Source organism: Vitis riparia, chromosome 5 (genome assembly GCF_004353265.1).
Source record: "Vitis riparia cultivar Riparia Gloire de Montpellier isolate 1030 chromosome 5, EGFV_Vit.rip_1.0, whole genome shotgun sequence".
In the NCBI taxonomy this organism is placed as follows: Eukaryota; Viridiplantae; Streptophyta; class Magnoliopsida; order Vitales; family Vitaceae; genus Vitis; species Vitis riparia.
In genome coordinates, this window is record NC_048435.1 from 8671014 (window position 1) to 8687428 (window position 16415).

General features: G+C 35.3%; 1 protein-coding gene across 2 annotated transcripts; it reads left to right on the forward strand.

Moving 5' to 3' along the window:
• Positions 1 to 1472: 1472 nt before the first annotated feature.
• Positions 1473 to 16027, forward strand: LOC117914744 (tuberculostearic acid methyltransferase UfaA1). Of its 2 annotated transcripts, XM_034830199.1 has the most exons (25): positions 1473 to 1718; positions 1842 to 2051; positions 8457 to 8674; positions 8746 to 8851; positions 8958 to 9059; positions 9137 to 9196; positions 9332 to 9410; positions 10182 to 10329; positions 10714 to 10837; positions 11140 to 11320; positions 11721 to 11749; positions 11976 to 12124; positions 12528 to 12630; positions 12809 to 12904; positions 12982 to 13037; positions 13135 to 13258; positions 13486 to 13548; positions 13658 to 13717; positions 13813 to 13974; positions 14358 to 14431; positions 14518 to 14611; positions 14899 to 15035; positions 15122 to 15202; positions 15521 to 15626; positions 15773 to 16027. In XM_034830199.1, the coding sequence occupies exons 2-25, from the start codon at positions 1878 to 1880 to the stop codon at positions 15842 to 15844; spliced, it is 2598 nt and encodes an 865-aa protein (XP_034686090.1). In that variant the 5' UTR covers positions 1473 to 1718; positions 1842 to 1877; the 3' UTR covers positions 15845 to 16027. The 2 variants fall into 2 exon arrangements, with proteins under 2 accessions (XP_034686090.1, XP_034686091.1); XM_034830200.1 differs by lacking the exons at positions 1473 to 1718; positions 1842 to 2051; positions 8457 to 8674; ... (2 more) ...; positions 9137 to 9196; positions 9332 to 9410 and having other exon boundaries at positions 10244 to 10329; positions 10764 to 10837.
• The last annotated feature ends 388 nt before the right edge of the window (positions 16028 to 16415 follow it).

Below are 16415 nucleotides of genomic sequence, written 5' to 3' on the forward strand. Positions count from 1 at the left end.
TGAGAGATAGTACGAACTTTGTGAAAGGGGGTACGAACTTTGTGAGATGGGGTACAAACTTCCATAATTTCTTTAAGAGTAATTTTTTTAATTTCTTTTAATAGTGATTTCCATCATTTCTAAGCTTAATTAGTATCAATAAATAATATTATTGTATTTCCATGTGGAAAAAAAATTGAAAAGTTTGAAAATTTGTAAAATTTTCGAGGGTAAAGAGAATGTGACGAAGGGTGCTAAGAATGTGAGGATTCCTCACATTCTTTGTACAATTCCTCACATTATTCGTACCTTCTACAATTACTTAGTGTTTTAATTTTTTAATTTTCTTAAAAGTAATATTCATCATTTCTAAGCTTGATTAATATCAATAAACAATATTATTTATATTTTTAAGTGGAAAAAAAATCAAAGAATTGTTAAATTTTAGGGTACGGAGAATGTGAGGTAAAGTATGAAGAATGTGAGGATTTCTCATAATCTTCATACCTTTTCTCACATTTTTCATATCCTCTCTAATTTTTTAGTGTTTTAATTTTTTAATTTTTTAGGATAATTTACATTATTTCCAATTTAAAATTTTTTTAATGCTTAATTTTTTTTTTAACAATTCTATCAATAATATCAAAATAATATTATTAAACTATGTTATTGTTATTTCAAGTTAAAAAGTAAATCTAAAATTTTAAAAATATAAATAATTTAGGGTACGAAAAATATGAGAACGGTATGAAAAATGTGATAAATACATGTTTGGTACTTTTATCACATTTTTCATATTGATTTTTAGTTTTAAAATTTTTGAAATTACAAATTTATTTTCGAAAATACTATATTAGTAACTTAAAAGAGTATTAGTAATTTATTTTATTGTAATTTAACTTTAAAAACCTTAAATTCAAAAAATGTAAAATTTGGAGAGTATGGAAAAAAATTATGACGATCTAATTACCTAAACTTTACGTATGATTACCAAAATATTGAATTTTTATGAAAATACTCATTTCATATTAAAATATTACCATATTCATTTTTATGTTGAATTTAAATGTTTAATAATTTGTTAAAAATAAAATAATGTAATTATGATATATGATGATTTTTTTTTTGTTAATAAATATGTTTTCAAATTTTATATTATTTTATTTTTTATTTTTTTTCCAATTCTATTTTTATCTAATATTTATTTTATTTAAACCCAAAATTATTGAGAATGGAGGAAGAAATAATGTCACAATCGGTTCTTCCCTTAACTAGTTAAGTCGAATTTTTATTTCAAATTTACATCTTGGCCATCCAATGGCTTGAAAAGCTTTTTGGGTAGGTACCGAAGAGGTACGCTAAAATTTTCCAAAAATGAATAGGAAGGGAAGAAAAAAAAATTATGGATAGATACTTTTCCAGATTTGCTTTTCCATTTTACAATATTTAAAATAATAATAATAATGGAACTGAGGTTAGGTTCTACATATCCCGAGAGAAGTCTGACTCGAGGCTTATCACCACAGGTTCTGCCTTTGCACGGCAGGAAGGAGAAGAGCGAGAGACAGCAGAGACGACCGTTACTCGTCTCTTCATTTTCGTCCCCAGCTCCCTGTCAAAAATCTCCGGCATTCCCTCGTCCAATCCCTGAACACTTGAGTTCTTGGTGTATGCCAGTCGGTTAGATTCTTACCAGGCCTCCCGATTCGTCACTATCCCTTCAAGATTCAGTCATTCAGGTAATTAACCGCTGCGCCAGATATGAAAAACAATCCACAGCCCTTACTGTTTTCTGCAACAAATTTTACTTTCGGTATGCGTTTGGATTTGAGTTTTGACGAGCACTTGAGCGCTCGATGCAGAAAGAAGCTTAGAGCCCAAGTAGAAGAATTTCGAAAATGAGAGCGGCGGTGATCGGCGCCGGAGTAAGCGGACTGGTGTCGGCGTATGTACTTGCCAGAGCCGGCATGAAGGTGGTGTTGTACGAGAAGGAAGATTACTTGGGCGGCCATGCTAGGACTGTGACTGTCGACGGCGTCCCTCTGGACCTAGGCTTCATGGTCTTCAATCGGGTAAGTCACTATCTTACACCACAAAAAATAAAAATAAAAATTAATTTTTTTATTTCGACCAATATTTAAGATTTCCACATAGATATTTCCGAAAAAAATATGTTCAAAAACGATTTAGCAGTAAAGAACAGGCTGATTTTTTCATTTGGGATAAATGTCAATAATTTACAAAATATGTGATGGGAAAAATAATTTGAAGAAAATATAAATTTTCTTGGTCATTAAACGTACATATATGACAACAAATTGAGATATAGTGGTTAATGGTTTAACATCATGCATGAACCACAGCATACGACGTGGCAAATCCACCACCGACAGATGTTGGACCAATTAGATCTTAAAAAATAGGGTTATAGAGGTTAATAAATTTAATATTTTTTGTACATCTTATAATAAGGTCACGGGCATTTTAGGTTTTCGTAAAGGAACCATAATGTCCGTAAATTTTGTACTGCTCGGCAGATGTTTTGTATAACGAAGCAATTTTTATTTGAAATTGTGATTATTTTAAGTTGTGCATGATTATCAATCCAATATAATTAAAATTAATTTTAAAAAATTATATTTAAATTATTTAATTTTTTATTAAAAAATTAATGAAATAAGTTCATAAAAATATATAAAAACAATTTCTATTTTTAAATATTTTTTTTATTTTATTCTCTATTTTTTCCTCTTATTTTATCCTAAAGTTTTTTAGAACCAAATATCAGGAAATGAGTTCCATCATGGTGCTTTAATTTTTTTAAGGAAGAAAATATTGTCACAAAAATTTATTGCTTTCATTTTCTTGAGAAGAGAAATTACTTCGCAAGATTTAAAGGAAAAAGCATAAAATCAAAAATTAAGAAGACATCCTTAGATCAAGTGGCGGCTGGTTGGTCATTGATTGAACTTTAGGGATTAGATATTTTTGTTGGATCTGATAGGGATGATGGCACGTGGTGTAACCAACAATGCAACGTGAAGGCCAGAACTTTTCCACTTGAATTATGACATTTTAAATTCAACTTAATATATTAATTTTATTATTTACATATGTTTCACTACACCATATTATGTACAAAATGGTAAAGAGCTAATCTTAACACATCCAAGACGTCCGGAGTCAATGAAATAGCAGCCACTGTGCTGGCCTTTTCTATCACTGAACCCATGTCATATGCCCCTCAGTATATGTTCATCAACAATCTAGCTTCTTTATTTTATTATTATTAATTATTAATTATTAATTAATGAAGTAGTATGAACTAGTGGAATGTCAAAATACTAAAAAAAAACTCCACAGAAACCGAGAACTCTGAGAACTCTGATCAATTTATTGTCCTCTGCATCCATCCATATATATATATCCTATACACGGAGTCTAAATTCCTAAATTGTATGTGGCAACATTAACAAATACATGGTAAGTCAATCTGTCAATCTTTTCTTATATGTACAACCAATTTGATTCCTAATTTGTATATGGTAACATTAACATTTCCTATATGTACAACCAATTTCATTCCTAATTTGTATATGGTAACATTAACATCCCCCTCAAATTGATGTTCGTAACAAGAAATTGATGTCAGTGTCGAGTCAAAGCTTTGGTGAAGATATCAACCACTTGGAGATCATAAGAGATGTGAGGAAGAGATATCACCCGACTTTCCAAGGTGTCTCAAATAGAATGACAATCAACCTCAATGTGCTTGGTACGTTCATGAAAAACGGGATTGGTGGCAATCTGAATAGCACTAGTGTTATCAGCATGAAGAGGTGTAGAAATAATCTGAGGAAACCCAAGCTCCTCAAGAAGACTGCGTAGCCATACAATTTCAGAACAAGCAGTAGACATGGCACGATACTCAACCTCAGTAGAGAATTTAGAAACACGATCTTGTTTCTTACATCTCCAAGAAATTAAGGCATCACCTAAAAACATACACCAACCCGGAGTAGATCGACGTGTATCTGGACACCCACCCTAATCAACATTACTATAGGCAACAAGTTGAAGAGATGAGTCGGTAGGAAAGAACAACCCACGAGTAGGTGAACCTCGAAGATAGCGGATGATGCGTCAAACTGCAGCAAGATGGAGATGCCGAGGGGAAGTCATAAACTGACTGACCTGATGAACAGCATAGGAGATATCAAGTCGAGTAGTGGTCAAGTAGATAAGACTTGGGACCAGACGCCGATAGAGAGTAGGATCATCCAGAAGGTCCCCTTCATCTTTCCTGTATTTGACATTTACCTCCATAGGAGTATCAATAGAAGAAGTGTCCTCTAAACCAACCAAAGTGATAAGATCTTGAATATACTTATGTTGGTTCACGAAAATACCACTAGCCCGATGATGAACTTCCAATCCTAAGAAGTATGTGAGTTGTCCAAGATCTTTCATATGGAAAGTTGTATGTAACAACTGCTGAAGCTTAGTAATCAAACTACAGTCAGTGCCAGTATTGATAATATCATCCACATAAACCAAGAGAAGGACTATACTCGACGCAAACGTGTGGAAGAAGAGAGAATAATCATATTGCCTTTGGGTAAAGCTGAAGGAAAGAATTGTATTGCGAAACTTCTCAAACCAAGCCCGGGGCGCCTGCTTGAGCCCATACAAAGAATGTTTTAGCTTACAAACATCATGAGGAGAAGAATTAGTCATACCAGAGGGAAGCTTCATGTAAATCTCTTCCTGGAGATCACTATGAAGAAAAACATTCTTCACATCCGTCTGATGTAGTTGCCATGACTTTGAAGCGACAATAGCTAAGATGGTTTGAACCGTGGTCATTTTGGCAACAGGAGCAAATGTCTCCTCAAATCAACCCCATATTCCTGCTTGTTACCCAAAGCTACAAGGCGAGCTTTGTACCAGTCCAAAAAGCCTTTAGAACGAAGTTTTATAGAGAAAACCCATTTACTCCCAATAGGTTTGACTGTAGAAGGACAAGGAACAATATCCCAAGTATGATTCTCCTCAAGTGCTTGAAGTTTTGCTTGCATTGCATTTTGCCAACACTCATGTTCCATGGCCTGTTTGTAGCAAGAGGGAATAGAAATAGTGGATAAAGTAGCAACAAAAGAGACAGGAGACAAGAATCCATACCAATCAGGGGGTCGAGAAAGACGAGTAGACCGACAAAGAGTGGTGGAAGCAGGAGCAGGATCAGGATCAGGCATCGGGTCAAGATTGGAAGGGGGCACAGAGAAAGTGGAATTGGACTCATGTCAACTACGTCTTTCATACACAAAACTAAGTTTGAACCCTTCCACAATTGTTAGGGATTCAGAAAAACTAAGCAGAAAAGATATAGATGCAGATGGCAGTTCAACATGAGATGGAAAGAAATATTGATTTTCAAAGAAAATTACATTCCGGGAAACTCGTATACGACGAGCATGGGGATCATAACAAACATAACCCTTGTGAGGGATATCATAACCAAGAAAAGCACACTTAACAGACTGACTGAGCAGTAAGTTTATGTCGTTTATGAGTAGGTAGATGCACAAAACAAACACAACCAAATGGACGAAGATCAGAATATAAAAGAGAATGACCAAACAACTTAGAGAAAGGAGAAACGTGATTTAACATAGGAGAAGGTAAGCGATTGATTAAATGAACTGCAGTAGAAAGTGCTTCACACCAAAAACGAGGAGGAACCGATGAGTCAAGTAAAAGAGTTCTTACCACATCAAGAAGGTGGCGATTTTTCCTCTCAGCGTTTTGTTGTGGTGTCGGAGGGCAAGAACGCTAAGAGATGATCCCTTTGCTTTGAAGAAAGTCTTGAAACTCACTAGACATGTATTCTTCGCCAGAATCAGAGCGTAAGACCTTGATGCTAGCAGAGAATTGAGTCTCAATAAGTGCAAGAAATCGCTTAAAGACTGAAAAAACTTCAGCCTTTGCCCTGAGGAAGTAAACCCAAGTAAAGCGACTAAAGTCATCAATGAAAGTAACAAAATACTTGTAATGCGCATGAGAAACAATAGGTGCAATCCCCCAAACATCACTATGTATAATATCAAAACATTGTGAGGCACGAGATGCGGAATGAGGAAAAGGTAGAACTTTACTTTTGCCAAGTTTGCATGATATAAACTCGAAAGAAAGATCAAGAGAAGAACATGCTTTAATTCCCAATAATCCAGAATTAAACAAAGTACGAAGTACATCAGAGTTTGGGTGGCCAAGACATCTATGCCACATCTTATGTCCAGAACCAACAACATTACATGCAAAGGAAAGTAAAGGAAAACTAGGAATAATGGTGGAAGGAGAAACATGAAGAGGAAAGAGTCGTCCCACTTTAGGCCTCTTCGTGATCATCTTCCCGGACACTTGATCCTGCACAACATAACCAGAACGGGAAAAATTGACATTACAATTATTATCAACCAATTGACCAACAGAAAGAAGATTTGTGGAGAGGTCAAGAGACACAAAAACATCAGTTAAGGAAGAGGAAAGATCACCAACAGCACTGATAGGCAGAGAACTACCATCAATAGTGTTAATTTTCAAATTTCCATCATAATTTCTGACATTGGAAAGAGAAAGAATAGTATTCGTCATATGGTTAGAAGCTCCAGAGTAAAAATACCATGGCTTTGAAGAAATCATATGATTACCTGAGAGCCCAAAAACGGAAAAAGCAAAAATAATCATTTGTTGTACCATTTCAGGAATGAGTGTGTTCGGGTTTGCTAAGGCTGTAGGAGTAGGAATGGGAACAACCGAAGAGGCAGCAGGCAATGCAGTAGAACTAGAGGCACTAGTGGAGGTATGATAAGCAGTACCCTGCTTCTTTTCAGGCCGAATGGGACAATCAAAGATGATATGACCTTGTTTCTTGCAATAGTTACAAAAATTCTTGGGACAATCCCAAGCAATGTGACCAAAATCTTTACAACTAAAGCACTGGACAGCCCGCATATCTTGACCCTTATTCCACCTTTGTGCTGCATAAGCTACAGAAACAAGTGCACTAACATTAGTCTGATGTTCCATGGTAGCTTGAGTTACGATACGCTGCTCCTCACGCAAAAGTTCACTCAAGAAGGCATCCAGAGATGGTACAGGATGACGATTCATCATATTAGACCGTGCAATTTCAAAGTTGGGTCGTAGCTTCATCAAGAATTGATCTCGTTTGCTAGTTGCATGCACTGCTTGGACAGCAGAGAGAGCTGCAGCAGGAACATTAGCATAAACAATGTCGGAATAATCAGTCCAAAGAGTTTGAAAACCATAAAAATATTCCTCAATTGAGAGACTTCCTTGTGTGAAATTAGTCATCTCATACTCCAATTGAAAACGCCTAGCAGAGTTGTCTTGATTATAAACCGTGTGGAGATAATTCCACATAGCAGCAGCAGTTTTATAAGGCCTTAGATTGAGAACAAGGTGAGGTTCAACCGAGCTAAGGATCTAGGTCATAACCCGAGCATCCTTAATTTCCCACTTAGACAAAGCCTCGGCATCACGAGGTGCAGGATTACTCCCATCAATATGACCCCATAATTCTTTTCCTTTGACAAATAATTTAAATTGAAACTCCCAAGCTTAATAATTTTTGTCAGTAAATCTAATAGGAAACGATTCCAACTTATCTGATGACATGATGCAACCAAGAAACAAAGGAAATAGCCCACTAGAAAATTGGAACAGAAACGGCCAAGAACCAGGTCGCGATGAACCCGATCAACACTATTTTCGATGCCAAGAGTTTGATTGGTAGAAGATCACGAACTCCACTCAGAAGGTGCCGAAACCTTGCTCTGATACCATGTCAAAATACTCAAAAAAACTCCACAGAAATCGAGAACTCTGATCAATTTATTGTCCTCTACACCCATCTATATATATATATATATATATATATATCCTATACACGGAGTCTAAATTCCTAAATTGTATATGGTAACATTAACAAATACATGGTAAGTCAATCTATCAATCTTTTCTTATATGTATAGCCAATTTGATTCCTAATTTGTATATGGTAACATTAACATGGAATACTTGGCAACTTTGCCCACTCCATTACCATCATTTGTTCTCTTACACTCAATGGCAAGGTAGTAGTAGACCCTATCATAATTAAATGCTGACATGTGGAATTACTAAAATGAACTTAATTAACTAAAAAACCGATTATTGATTTCTAATTTAATTGTCTTCCCAAGTCTCATGAAGAACTTCATAAATCGAATGGCTTTCTTTGCAAATCATCTGATTATTTTAAACTAAAAGTCTGATCAAATAATTCAGAAATCTGATTCAGATTCAGCAAAGTTGATACTCTCAATGATGAACCTTCGTTCTTTGAACATTGCGCTATCCTTTTAACACATTGGGTTGTTGACAATGGAAAAATACTGGGTTATGGATAGCAGGTAACATATCCAAATATGATGGAGTTCTTTGAGACTCTTGGGGTAGATATGGAGCTATCAGACATGTCCTTTGCAGTGAGCTTAGATGAAGGGCGAGGCTGCGAGTGGGGCAGCCGAAATGGTTTATCAAGTTTGTTTGCACAGAAGAAGAACATACTGAATCCATATTTTTGGCAAATGATTGGGGATGTGATCAAGTTTAAGGATGATGTTCTCAAGTGAGTGATTCTCCCTCCACCTCACAAATGTGGGTGGATTGATGTAACATTTGATTTTGGTATTTTGCAAGGTACCTTGAAGAGCTTGAGAACAACCCAGACATGGATCGGAACAAGACCTTGGGCGACTTCATAAAGTGTCGTGGTTACTCAGAGTTATTCCAGAAGGCTTATCTTGTGAGATCGCTGAAGCATTGTATTATGTCACATCCTTGAGTTTTTAAGTTAATAGTAGTCATTACCTCTTAACCAGGAGAATGATCATAATAATGGATTGCAATAGGTCCCGATATGTGCTTCAATCTGGTCCTGCCCGGCAGAAGGAGTAATGACTTTCTCGGCCTTTTCAGTTCTTTCGTTTTGCCGCAACCACCATCTCCTGCAGGTTCATTTCATTGCCTTCATACTATTTGCGTCAAACTTAAAGGCAACTTTTTAGTTATGTGTTGATTTTCTGTGCAGCTTTTTGGGCGCCCACAGTGGCTCACTGTCAAATGGCGCTCTCATTATTATGTTAATAAGGTGATGAATTATTGTCTTTGACATGCCAAAAATTGGTTTACTTTACCCAAATATGAGTTGCTTTTCACAACATTTATGTTAAGGCCTAAGGGCTGTTGAGACTTGAAATTAAGAGATGATTACATTGGGATACAGGTCAGAGAAGAGCTGGAAAGTAAAGGTTGTCGAATAAGAACTGGTTGTGAGGTTGTCTCTGTTTCAACTACGGATGATGGTATGTGTTAACACTTAAGTCTTTAATTGTTTCAGTTCCTCTATTTTTTCTACCAATTGAAAATACAATGCACTAGCCAGACTTTATTACATTTTAATTATGATGGACAGCTGGGATGTCTTATCACTGAATAAGTCTTCAAACCACTCTGATTCTCTTCTTGTAGACTTATATCCCTACATTTTAAAGGGTTAAAGACAGTCTTTTGAGATATTTTACCTAAATAATGTGAGACAGAAGGCTCAAAACAAAAACAAAAGATAAGTAAGATGATGATTACATATGAATTGAACCAGTACAATAACTAAAAACTTCCTTATTCTTTTCAAATCTCTTTTTCTCCTTCCATTTGAAGGATTAATTTGAAATCAAATAAGTCTTTATTTTGTAAAAGATTTAATTCCTAGAAACTCTTGGCTCAAGCCTTAAGCCTCAATAGCCTTTTGAAATACTGCTACATCCTACCGACTATCCGGTTGTTGTTCGGTCCCAAGTGAACTAGATTATGTGAGGAACAACGGAATCCAACTTAATGCAAGTACTTTACACTTGCTAAAGGTTACAGACAAGGAAACTAAAAGACAAAATCAAGAAACAAGTTTATAGCCTTTAGTGTACTGTAAACGTCCAACATTGGCCATACTACAATTTATTGTGTTGTCTTCTCATAATTCACTTGTATTATTTTTCTCTCAAGTTGCAGATTGTTTGCATTTTTTAACGTCAAAGCTATGAATTTTATGCTAATGGTAGATGTAAGAGTTTTTGCAGGTTGCACTGTATTTTGTGGAGATGGGTCACAAGAAATGCACGATGGGTGCATAATGGCTGTCCATGCCCCTGATGCCTTGAACATATTAGGAAACAAGGCAACATTTGATGAAATGAGAGTACTCGGTGCCTTCCAATATGTCTCTAGGTAAGGTCTTTCTTTAACATTCATTGTTGATTATGCTTCCTATTTCCTTATGTAAATTCCATTATAGGAGGAATACATAGAAATAACTAGTAAAATGAACTTCGTCTACTTACCGATAAAATGAAGGAATGCTTTTTTTTTTTTTTGAATCTTAATATTGTATGCATGAATTAAAGGTTGATAGCTGCTACCTTTCAGCCCTTACAATTCTTGTTGTGTACTTTAGATTCGATAGGTGTTTACTCTATGATACTTTACTAGTTTGAATGTTTTATGGGCTTCTTTTAGCTTTTAAGAAATAATCTAAAGGAGATGACATAAATATATTCTCCTTTTTTAAAAAAAATTAAATGTTGAATCATTCTTTTAACTTTCTATTGGCAGTGATATTTTCCTTCATTGTGACAAAAATTTCATGCCCCAAAACCCAGCAGCATGGAGTGCTTGGAATTTTCTTGGAACTATAGACAACAAAGTGTGCTTGACGTACTGGCTCAATGTCCTTCAGGTTCATCCCATATTCACTTTTGTGTGAACTGATTTTGTACTTCTTTCAACATTTTTTTTTAGAAGACATGGACCCTGATTCTATGAGGACTTGTTGCATTGAGTATGCATGATAGCCATTAAAATGTTGATAGAAGTTATGAAAAAGTAATCACCAAGAAGTTGGATAATTTTTACATAGGATCCAAGACTCTGTTCTAACTTACTAATAGCTTCCAGTGCCATTAAATTAACTGTCTGCATGAAAGAGTTGCCATTCTACAGTTCACAGGTCTGATTACTCTGAAATATTTGAAAATGCAGAACATTGATCAGACAAGTCGACCTTTTCTTGTGACCCTTAATCCCCCTCATACACCAGATCATACCTTGCTGAAGTGGTCAACAAGCCATCCATTTCCATCAGTTGCTGCATCAAAAGCTTCACTTGAGCTTGATCATATTCAGGGGAAGAGGGGAATATGGTTTTGTGGAGCATACCAGGGTGCGCTTTTTTGCTTTGGAAAAGTACTCATGCATATGGTATCTTTATATCTAAAGAAACATATTGATTTGCTTCCCATCAGTATCTCTCTCCTTCATTGTGGAGCATGTTTATATAGGAATTTGGCTACTGTGCTGGTATAGAATTGAAGGTAAAAATAACAAAATTTAGTAGACTACAAGCTGCATAATGTAAACTTAAGATTTAGTTCAAAATAATGCACAGGAATCAGTTCATTTGTTGTTAATGTCCAGGAAAATGTCTGCTTATGATTTTTAACAATACATCTTTTAAACATTTTTCCCACAAAGGATACCATCTTTAATTCTTAGTTCTTGAAATCTGGAGTAGTGTCTTATTTATATTCTCACTTGGGTATGTTCTCTTACATTTCTTTCAGGTTATGGCTTCCATGAGGATGGATTAAAGGTAGCTATTAGTGCTTACTGATATGAATATATATATACACACACATATATAATGGTTCTAAGATCCTGTGGAATTATTCACAAAAGTTGTATAAGGGATATTACCTCTGAAGAAAGATGGTTAAACTATCATTTGTTTTTTGAGGCCTTTAAGTTACTCTATTTTTTAAAATAAACTTGATGAGTTGGTGGAATTTCACTCACAAGTTAAGCATCCTTGTTCACAGGCTGGGATGGTTGCTGCACACAGTATGCTTGGAAAAGGTTGTGCTGTCCTAAACAACCCAAAACATATGGTACCTTCTTTACTAGAAACAGGGGCGCGCCTTTTTGTCACTAGGTTTCTTGGACATTATATCTCTACTGGTTGTTTAATGTGAGTTCACATACATATATGTGTTTTCTTCATATGGTTTTCCAAATTGTCATTTATAGTGCCCTCTCTCTTGTTCAAATAATACTTCAAATTTTCTGTTTGCTGCTCAAATTTTACTTTAGATACTTGAGTTGCTTATTTCTATTCACATTTCCATAGAACTAGAAGTTTCATCACAGGATTGGCTAGCCTTATTATTTGTCTTCATTCCACCTGACTGAACCATATTAGTGTGATCTTCTATTTAAAATAATTCCTTATCTCTGCTTGTTCCCAGTTCATTTTGTGCTCCCTAGCCTTGAGACATCAAGCTGATAAATAATATTTAATTGAATTAAGTTCTGTTATTTGTTTAAATTCGAACTTTCAATGGTGATAGTTCATGTTCTTTGTTGAACCACAGTTTATTGGAGGAAGGAGGCACGATTTACACTGTTGAAGGATCAAGGAAGAAATGCCTTTTGAAAGTTTCTCTGAAGATTCACAATCCTCAGTTTTACTGGAAGGCATGTACCCTTATTTTATATTTGACATTTTCTCTGAAATGTGGATCACATGCAACACAGTGATGAGGCTGAAGGATCAGCCAAGAAAGGGCCTTTTTTTTTTTTTTACTTGGTTGAATCATGTTGTTCTATAGACAAAATTATCACCACAATTGAACAGCACTTGCATTCTTTACAGATTGCTACACAGGCTGATTTAGGCCTTGCAGATGCATATATCAATGGAGATTTTTCTCTTGTTGATAAAGACGAAGGGCTTCAAAATCTTTTCATGGTAACACAATTGACATGATTTCATTTATAAGCAATTTCACTTCCAGAGATTGAGCCTGCCTGAATTCTATTCTGCAGATTTTTATTGCCAACAGAGATTTGGATTCTTCTCTATCAAGGTTAAACAACAAAAGGTACTTTATTATTGGTAGATTAGCTAGAATGCGATATTGTTATTGGTACTCTCTTAAATGTTTTTCACATTTATCATCCACTCCCTGTTTGCTTTAGGGGGTGGTGGACACCATTGTTTTTCACAGCTGGAATAGCATCTGCAAAGTACTTCTTCCAGCATGTTTCAAGGCAAAATACTCTTACACAAGCTCGGAGGAACATCTCCCGCCATTATGATCTTGTAAGAGAAATCAACCTCCCAAGTCCTAATTTTTATTCACTGCTATGCATCTAGAAAGAAATTACTCAAAGGAGGTTTGCAAACATCTGCCCAAATAATATTTCATGTTAACAAAGTTTAAAGAATGCATGTGGCTTTCTTAGTTATACTTATAACTATGAGATGAATCTTTTAATTATGGATACATGAAGTGTAAGCTTACAACTTGTCTTTGTTTTTGTTTGTAGAGTAATGAACTATTTTCTCTGTTCTTGGATGAGACAATGACTTACTCTTGCGCAGTATTCAAGGTTCGGATTCTTTTTATTTGAACTTAATTATTCATGAAATCGGATTTCTTCATGCGAGACTGTAGTCTGACTTATGATATATTCATGTCCATGCTAAATCAATTGATAGACGGAAGGTGAAGACTTGAAAGTAGCACAGCTGAGAAAAATCTCTCTTCTCATTGAAAAAGTGAGTCTTTTCTGCAACAATTGCTTGAATTTTGAATTGATTTTCTTGCCATGCAAAATTAATTTTCTCTGTGTTTTCCCATCTAACCAACCTAGGTACGAATTGATAAGAAGCATGAAGTTTTAGAGATTGGTTGTGGTTGGGGAAGTTTAGCTATTGAAGTCGTGAAACAAACTGGATGCAAATACACTGGCATCACTCTATCTGAGGAGCAGCTGAAATTTGCAGAAATGAAAGTGAAGGAAGCTGGCCTTCAGGTAAAAGTGATGAACATTATAGAACTAGAGTTGAATTTGATACATTGAGATTCCTTTCAGATTGCTTCCTCTGTTTCATCAAATGCCTGCAAAGGCCTAAAAGCACATCAATTGATCACTTTATAACCAATATTCAGCATTTGATGTAGTGGTAAACAAGATGGAAATTAAATATGAAATACGAAATCTGATTGAATGTCACCCTTTAAGTGAATTTTAAACATCAAATAACTTCAGTTTATTCTTAGAACTTAGTGCATATTCATTTTATTTCCTTTGCGCATGTCTCTAGTTGTTCCTGCTTGTTTCTTTTCACTCCACCTTACAGCATGTGTAGTTGTATCTTCAGAGTATACTTGTAATAATTCTAGCTGTTCTTCTAGGACAACATAAGATTCCTCCTTTGCGACTATCGCCAATTGTCCGATTCCTATAAATATGACAGAATTATATCTTGGTGAGTTCCTTCACTGCAATTTGTATAAGGATCAGATGATAGTATTCAAGGCAATTACAATGATTTAACTAATGAATGTTTTACAGTGAGATGCTAGAAGCTGTGGGGCATGAGTATATGGAGGAGTTTTTTGGTTGTTGTGAGTCAGTATTGGCAGAAGATGGACTTCTTGTCCTGCAGGTATTCATAGTTTGATTCCAACATAGAAGGTTATCAATGTTTTGGGGCGAACCAAATTTTAGTAATTTTTCTCATGAACCCAATTTTGGAAATGGAAGAGAAATACATTCTCTAGTTGATTTTCTTAGCTGGGAATGGCAAAAGGAATTATTCTGCAAATACCACATTCTAATTGAATGGTTGTGGGATTTGATTATACTGTTGATCAAAATAAAAATGTTATTCTTATGAAGTTCAATAGTTTTTTTCCAACAACTGAGGGTGTTTGATTTTTCATTTTTCCTTAGTTCATATCGATCCCGGATGAAAGGTACGATGAATACAGAAGAAGCTCAGATTTTATAAAGGAATACATTTTCCCTGGTGGATGCTTGCCTTCATTAAGTAGAGTAACAACAGCCATGGCTGCTGCATCAAGACTCTGGTAAAAGCTAATACAATGCTTTGGAATTAATCATCTTTCTTCCACTTTTCTGGAAAAATTAATCTAAGTGAGTTATGCAAATGCAGCATAGAGCACCTGGAAAACATAGGAATACATTATTACCAGACATTGAGACATTGGAGGAAAAATTTCCTAGAGAATCAGAGGTAAGAAACATCAACTCTGCCTTGCAAAGAAGTATTATGTGCAGGAATTATTGAATCAAGAAGTATCCCTCTTCCAGAAACAGGTTTTCTGGATACATGTTACCAGTATGAAATATTTGATTAAAAGGATATTAGCACATGCCCTTGGAAGAAGACAAATCAAAACTTACCATTGGACATTATTTTCAAGTTATTTCATATTTATAGCTTGTTGGGTATTATGGATGAAAATGGTTGTCACAAACATTTTTGTTTTTAAAAAATAGAAATTTTGGAGCAGTTAAAACTGATTTTGGGGGCATTTTTGGTGTGGTGCAGCAAAATTATAGAGCTTGGATTCAATGAGAAGTTCATCAGGACATGGGAGTATTATTTTGATTATTGTGCAGCTGGTTTTAAAACTCACACTCTGGGAAATTATCAGGTACCACTCTACACAATCACAATTTCCACACAGCTCACACTCGCCTTTTATTTAACTTCTGGGTTTGGATCTGCAGAAATTTATAATACATGAACAACATTTCTCCCAAAAAAATTCACGCTCCTAGGCTTTTTCTGTAACTGCAGATCGTATTCTCACGCCCTGGCAATGCTGCTGCATTTAGCAATCCATACGAAAGTGTGGTGTCAACTTATTGACGCTGCTCAATCATCCACTAAGCCAGGTTGCATTGTGGCTCTTCATTTCAATTTTTATTTCTATTTTTGATCTTGTATGAGATTGTTGTTGGTGTTGGCTTGTAACTCAGTGAAAGAAAATCTCAGGCCCTCATTTCAAATTTTCAATGCATCTGCTCAGTTACTTTGACAACTTTGAACCCATTTGTTTGTCTGTGATACAAAGAGAAGCTCTAGAAGAAGGTTAACAGTGGACCAAGCCCCACTCATGAAGGTGTTTTTGGAAATGTTAAACATCCATTCAAGCACGATTTCAAGGATAGAAAAGAAATCATAGACCATGTTGGCAAACTGGCTGAAAATCTTAAACTCGCATGCCCACTAATCTATAGCCTGCTTCTACAAAGCCAAGTACAAAATATGCTTTCCATTATTGTTATAAATGCTCTAATCCTTAACCTAACAAGATTGGTCTTTTCTTTCTGTGATACCTCTGGCAATAGTATCATATACCTACAAAATCTTTAACAACTAATCATTAACTTTCAATGGCCTAGATCAATGATGAAATGCCCCTAGTTTAAAGAATATT